This window comes from Podarcis cretensis (assembly GCF_951804945.1).
Source record: "Podarcis cretensis genome assembly, chromosome: 2".
In the NCBI taxonomy this organism is placed as follows: domain Eukaryota; kingdom Metazoa; phylum Chordata; class Lepidosauria; order Squamata; family Lacertidae; genus Podarcis; species Podarcis cretensis.
In genome coordinates this window covers 21,129,888-21,137,225 of record NC_137171.1, presented here as the reverse complement: position 1 = coordinate 21,137,225, position 7,338 = coordinate 21,129,888, and the positions used below count along the sequence as shown (strand labels likewise).

Here is a 7,338-nt window from a genome sequence, read left to right as displayed (position 1 = left end):
AAATGGAAAGCGTAATGCTGGTGGTCAACAAAAGAGGTTTAAAGACTCCCCTGCGGATATGTGTTCACAGAGCGGTGTGCCTCTCCATAGCTAGATAGCTCCCTCTGCTCCACTCATCAGGAAGAGTCCTGATGATCCCTCAGTCCAAAGGCAACCATATCGCTGATCAGATTTCATAGCTGCTGTGAGCCAAAAAATTGAATGTAACCTTTGAACGCACATCTGTGCCAGTTTGCAGGAGCCCATGCCTCCATTGTGCGTTCCTACATGCTGTGTGTGTGTGTGTGTGTGTTGTAATACACATTAGCTTTCTCCCAACTAAAGCACAGAGTGTTTGAGGACCGGGACATTCACAGGAAAACCAAAATGCTTGTTTACAAAGCTATTGTACTACCAACCTTACTATTTGCTTGTGAAACATGGGCCACTCATAAATGCCATCTCCAACTCCTCGAAGGATTCCATCAACGATGTCTCCAAAAAATTTTACAAATCACTTGGGAAGACAGGTGAACTAATATCAGTGTACCGGAAGAAGCAAAGATCACCAGTGTTGAAGCAATGATTCTTCAACATCAACTTCGTTGGACTGGTCATGTTGTGCAGATGCCTGATGATCGTCTTCCAAAGCAACTAGTCTATTCCAGACTTAAAAATGGAAAGCGCAATGCTGGTGGTCGACAAAAGAGGTTTAAAGACTATCTCAAGGCAAATCTAAAAAAATGTAGTATAAACACTGACAACTGGGAAACACTGGCCTGCGAGCACTCCAGTTGGAGAACGGCCTTTACCAAAGGTGCCATGAGCACTGAAGTTGCTCGAACTCAGGACGGAAGGGAGAAACGTGCTAAGAGGAAGGTACATTTGGCAAACCCTCACCGTGATCAACTCCTGCCTAGAAACTGATGTCCCCACTGTGGAAGGACATGTGGATCCAGAATTGGCCTCCACAGTCCCTTACAGACTCACTTTTAAAATCATGTTCATGGAAGACAATCTGACTCGGCTACAAGTGATCGCCAAAGAAGAAAGAAGCAATTGGTGCTGTGTGGATAACTCTGAAATGCATGGATGAATTGGGAAAAGCCCAGCTCTGGAGCTGATTTCCCTCCATACTGTGACAAAGGCCTTTGACAGAGCTCCTGACTCTTCAGTGCTGTCGGTATGCTGGGTGTGCCACCACACTGCCCTTTGGCCACTCTCCCCACCCCCTTTCCTGACAGATGTCCTGTGCCCAGTCCCCACCCCCACCCCAGGAAAGCAAAGTCCAGCCGAGTGCAATGGGATCAAAGGCTTTCTGAGTCGACATTATAGCCCTGATGAAATTGTGCCGATGTTCCCCCCACTGGGAGTGAGACGAAAGGTGTGTCTTTATGGTTCTGGAAACACTGTTCCTGGGGACAAAGGAAACTGCCTTAGAGTGAGTCAGGCCATCAATTCACTTAGTTCAGTACTGTCTGCTTTGCCTGGAAATGCCAAGAACTGAACCTGGAATGTGTTCTGCCACTGAGCTGCAGTGATTGCATTGTTCAGATTTGGCTCCTTGATTCAGCAAGCGGCGGGGAGCCCAGAGCGGCTGGATCCAGCGTGCAACAGGTATGGGAAGCTCTGCCTATAGGCAGCAGTGTGGCTGGGGAATCCTTTATGTTGGGAACAGTGGGGCTGTAGGGTGTAGGGCTAGTCGTTTTGGCATCGGAGGAAAACTACAAAATGGTGCTTTCCCCCACTGCCAGGGAAGAAGGAGCGTCTCCACCTCCATTCTTCAGACTGAGGTCCAGCTCCGAGGGCCTTCTGGCGGTTCCCTCACTGCAAGAAGCAAAGTTACAGGGAACCAGGCAGAGGGCCTTGTCGGTGGTGGCGCCCGCCCTGTGGATGTCAAGCGAATAAACAACTATCTGACTTTTAGTAGACATCTGAAGGCAGCCCTGTTTAGGGAAGTTTTTAATGTTTGATGTTTTGTCGTGTTTTTAATATTCTGTTGGGAGACGCCCAGAGTGTCTGTGCAAACCCAGCCAGATGGATGTGGTAGAAATAAATTATTATTATTATTATTATTATTATTATTATTATTATTATTATTATATTGGACATCTCGGGAGGAGGGAGGGGGGGGTGTATTATGTCAGCTGAAACATGGTGCAATTGGGCCTAATGCCCTTTAATATGCTGCGGGTGAGGGGGGTTGTTCTACATGTGCCTGCTACCTTTTGCTCTCTCCCTCCTCAGGTCGCCAGTGAGATGTCTTGCAGCAGAGGGCCCTGCCCACAGTGAAGAGGTGCCTGGTGAACGATGGCCAAGCGGCTTCTGGTGGCTATTGCCCTCTGGGCCCTGGGAGGCCCCGCTGGGCTCCATCATCTCTACCTGGGCCGGGATAACCATGCCCTACTGTGGATGCTGACTTTGGGCGGGTTTGGGATGGGTTGGCTCTGGGAGCTGTGGCTGCTGCCGGGTTGGGTGACGCAGGCCAATCGCACCTTGGAACTGCCCAGAGATGGACCTCCACCTTTCAGCCCTGTGCGCTTCCTTGGCCAAGCCTCAGTAGGCATCTACTTTGGTTTGGTGGCCCTGATGGGTCTCTCAGGCCTCCCGGGTTTTTACTTCCTGGCTCTCCCCCTGGCGGTGGGACTCGGAGTTCACCTGGTTTCCGCAGTGGGTGATCAATCCTCTGATCTTCAAGCTACTTTAAAGGCAGCCTTCATAACTGCACCAATCTTCTATGGCCGCTCTCTGGCCATCTTCCCCATCACTCTCACAACTAGTGTCACAGCCCAGCGACACCGGTGCTATAAATCCAGCAAGGGCACCAAAGAGAAGCTTGGTGCCCGGCTATACCGACTGGGCCTCGCCTACCTTGCTTTCACTACACCTTTGGCATACTCTGTCTTCTACAACACAGCGGCCACTGCCAGCTACGTAGCCGGCACTCTTAGATCCACGCTGGATTGGCTCAGTGTGTTCCCATCCCTGAGCAGTGCGCTGGAATCGGTGCTCCTCCTGCCCTACCATGCTTGGAAGATGCTGGGCTTCAGCGGTGGCTCCTTCCAGGAGTGGGAGCAAGTTTTTGCCTTCGTGCACTCAGTCCAGAACGAGAGGCAGCGGATGGCATTGAAGGTACAGGGCAATACTCTTCAGCTCAGTTTTGTTTTGTGACGGTATACTTTATAGCAACTGGGCTAGAGGAGTGGCATCTGGGCAATGTCCGTTTTGGGTGATGCTGTGACCATGTGGGTTAGGATACTGAGGGCCCCGTTTCAGAAGTCTTTCCAGAATGTGGGGTTTTGCAGCAAAAGGCTTCTGAGGGACTTTTACTGGCATTTGGCACCGTTTTGGAATAAATAGGGCAATGTCAATGCCATGATCCCGTGGTTTAGGATGCTGAGCTCCCGTTCCGGAAGACTCCGTGGAACATGGGTTTTGGGCCACAAAAGGCTTCTGTGGAGCTTTTGGTGACGTTTGGCGACATTTTGGAGTGAATTGGGAGACAACAATTTTTTGGTGACCCCATTTAGGAAGTCTCTGTGGAATGCAGATTTTGGGGCGCAAAAGGCTTCTGTGGGGCTTTTGCCGATATTTGGCTCCATTTTTAAGTGAATCGGGTGACGTTGCTTTTTCATATTTCTAGATTCATGGTTTTTGAATCTTCAGCCAACTCAAGGATAAGGCTAGAGTTGGACTTAGCTGGTAACTAAGGCTACATTATTCATCTTTCAAGTGGAACTGGGAAACAGGAAGTTTGGGCTTTGGGAAGAGGGAATCGAAATGTCTCTATTCCCATCTTTAAGACCCTCCTTTCAAATGTCAAGAAGATAAAGAACTACTTAAGTTTTAGAGGACATCTGAAGGCAGCCCTGTATAAGGAAGTTTTTAATGTTTGTTATTTTGCTATGTTTTATATATGTTGTAAGGGACGTGGGTGGTGCTGTGGGTTAAACCACAGAGCCTAGGACTTGCCAATCAGAAGGTCGGCAGTTGGACTCCCCGCGACGGAGTGAGCTCCTGTTGCTCGGTCCCTGCTCCTGCCAACCTAGCAGTTCAAAAGCACGTCGAAGTGCAAGTAGATAAATAGGTACCGCTCCGGCGGGAAGGTAAATGGCGTTTCCGTGCGCCACTCTGATTTGCCGGAAGTGGCTTAGTCATGCTGGCCACATGACCCACAAGCTGTACGCCAGCTCCCTTGGCCAATAAAGCGAGATGAGCGCCGCAACCCCAGAGTCAGCCACGACTGGACCTAATGGTCAGGGGTCCCTTTACCTTTATCTATGTACTGGCTCACTGGGAAAACTCCAGAAATTCAGATAGACATGTGAGCTCAGCTACTCAGCAGCCCCTCTGCCTGAGTGATAATCCCTGGCATCCTGATACCTGAGTGCCAGACAGGTAGCCATTCCAGAAATTCCAGCCATTCCAGAAATAACAAACCCAGATGAAAACAAAAGGGTGTGATTAACTTGGCTGAGAAACAGGGAAATGTAAATATCTTTTTTGTTACACTTGATGGGTGTTTGGTGGAGGGCAAGGAGAACCATGGGGCAGGGTCCAGGATGCTCAGATTACTGCCACCAGACCTCCCCTTTCATGATGTAACCATGATGTAGTTTGGGGGGGGTGTAACATGGGAATTAGCAGCTAATAAAAGTTTGGGGGCTCTTTTGTTCGGGGCTTCCATCTTGTTCCACCTTGTGGCAGGTGGGAGTCCTGTCGCAACAGTCTTCAATAAAGACCAAGCCTACTGGCTGCTGTTTTGCTCTGGTATTCCTGGCTGGTGTGCTTGTTTTTTGTCCAAGGGAGCCCTCAGATTTCTCCGTTAACATAGGGCCTTAGACTAGACGATCCTCAGGGTCCCTTCTATTGGTAAAACCTATTTGGTGTTTCGCAACTTTCCGACTAGTTGCAGGACCTTAGCCAGACCTAGCAGAATAAACGCAGAATCCATGGAAGCAATTGTTGACTTGGCTGCAGACAGGATAGCCGAAGCAGGAACCAGGAACTTATAGTTAGGTGTTTATTATATACAGTGGACTATTTACAGGAACAGAACACGGATCTTTTGCTAGCTCTCTCTGACACGACTCACAACTCCTACACTGACACACAGAACTCTGAACCTCTAAACTCCGAACTACCAGTTAGTAGGCCATTAATTATCACTCCTTTGAGAGAGCTTGACCAATCAGGGAGCGGTCTCCATGTCTCTGTTATCACCAGGCAGACTTACTTCTTCAGATTGCCTTCTGGCTGTCTGCAAAACCTTAAACGACTCTGTATGAGTAGCTGCACGGACACAGTTTCCCAACACCTTCCAACTCTATGATTCTATGAAGGTCATTCTGCATAGGACTCAGCTTATACCGATCTATAAAACTAGGCAGTCGTTCTTGGCTTCCCCACCGACATCAGCCTCTACTGTGCGACTGGCTGTGAGGCCCACCAGGACATCTCCTCCATCTAACAGGCCTGAAATGTTTCCTCCTTTCCCTATTAGGTCTTAGGAATCCACGACGATGCCACACCTGAAGAAATCCACAAAAGCTACCGGGAGCTGGTGAAGCTTTGGCATCCAGATCACAATCGGCACCGGGCAGAAGAGGCGGAGAGACGTTTCATTGAGGTACAAGCTGCCTACGAGCTCCTCACACAGATGAGGAAGCCAAAGCCGACATGACGGACTCTGACTGCCTCCATAAAACACTGACGTTTATGTTGCTGGGGGGAATAAAAGCATTACGCCTTGAAGCCATGGTTCTCAAAAGAGCTTCTCAGAGCAGCCCTACATTGGTCCAGAAGATGGAGGACACAAATTATATAGTGAAATATACTCGGAGTCGAGTGTGGATTTCATGCTCTTTATTCAGCTCATAGTAGTGAGGAATGAAAGTTTCCCCAAAATATCTGCTTTATATACATTATTTACACAATGGGTCGCACATGATTGGCTAATTCTGGGATTCTCCTGTTGGCCAATCAGGTTGCGGATTCACTTCCACCTGGAGCTGGATTGGGTGGCTCCTGCGGACCAATCATACTGCTGCATTGTTCTAGGACCAATCAGACTGCTGCATTCTGGACCCTATTGTTCTAGGACCAATCAGACTGCTGCATTCTGGATCCTATTGTTCTAGGACCAATCAGACTGCTGCTTTTTGATTCCTATTCAACTCAGTACATAACATATAGTATGCCCTTCCACTTGGTCATCTGTTGACTTGGTGGTGCCAAGTCTTCCTCCTCCCTGTTTTTCCCCCTTGCCCTTCAAATTCTCTGGGTCTGTTTTCTCTGGGTCTGTGATCCCTTTTCTTTTTATGTTGCCTGTCTTTTGACATAGGAGGAGAAGCAGTGCTTTCAAGTTTTGCTTTTCTGTCCTAGAAATATTTGTATTAAAGGGAGGATACATTTATTATACAAATAAAATGTTTGCTAATAATATTTGGGAGGTTTTTTGGGGGGGAACCACTCAGGAGGTTTGAAAACATATATAATATTTTTTTTGTATTTTTTTAAAGTACAGAAAAGATAGGGTTGTCATATTTCAAAAAGTGAAAATCCGGACAGAAAAGTTGTTGAGCATTCTGTAGTTTTGCCCAAAGTTGTTGAGCTATTTTTAAGGAAAATCGCCAATGTGGTTTGCCATTCATCTGGTTTCTCCCGGACATTTCAGCAATTCCCACACCAGGACAGTTTCCGATGGCTGGTTCCCGGCTATGTCCAGGAAATTCCAGACATACGGCAACCCTAGAAAAGAAGAATGGCATATAATCATTAATCCCAAACCACAGAGACTCAAAATCTAAACTAAAGAAAATAATGAGCACTGTCTCACATTATCACCAAATTTTTCGTTCCAGAAGGAAATAAAATCGGACATTTTTTTCCCTATACGTTTTTCTCTTGCTTGTACATAATAAGTTAGCTTATGATTTACTGCTTTATCCCAAATACTAAAGAACTAGTCTGACCAGGGGAGATGGTGAGGCATCTTTGCCCTACAATACATTGAAATTGACATTTTTGACGCTATCAAAATAATAGTACCCATTTCTGCATCTACATTCCCAATAGTCTTCCAAGTAGTTGAAGAACACATTTATTGGGTTTCTTAGAATTTTGTGAGTTTGCTGGTGGGATCAACTGATAGGTTCAGATGAATCCCCCCCCCCCCACATTGCATTTTTAATATAATTCACCAGTGAGTGCTGAATGACAATATCTTCAATTACAATACCTGTTGGTGTGTATTTATGGACCATCTGCGTTGAGCAACTTCTCAATTATTGGAGGGAATTACTGGATCTCCCCTTGTTATGTACTGGGTTGAATAGGATCCAAACTGCAGCAGTCTGA

The 7,338-nt window shown here is 47.2% G+C and overlaps 1 protein-coding gene across 1 annotated transcript; it reads left to right on the top strand.

Moving 5' to 3' along the window:
* Nucleotides 1-1,491: 1,491 nt before the first annotated feature.
* Nucleotides 1,492-6,266, top strand: DNAJC22 (DnaJ heat shock protein family (Hsp40) member C22). Its single transcript, XM_079965643.1, has 3 exons — nt 1,492-1,596; nt 2,227-3,111; nt 5,483-6,266. The coding sequence occupies exons 2-3, from the start codon at nt 2,290-2,292 to the stop codon at nt 5,660-5,662; spliced, it is 1,002 nt and encodes a 333-aa protein (XP_079821769.1). The 5' UTR covers nt 1,492-1,596; nt 2,227-2,289; the 3' UTR covers nt 5,663-6,266.
* The last annotated feature ends 1,072 nt before the right edge of the window (nt 6,267-7,338 follow it).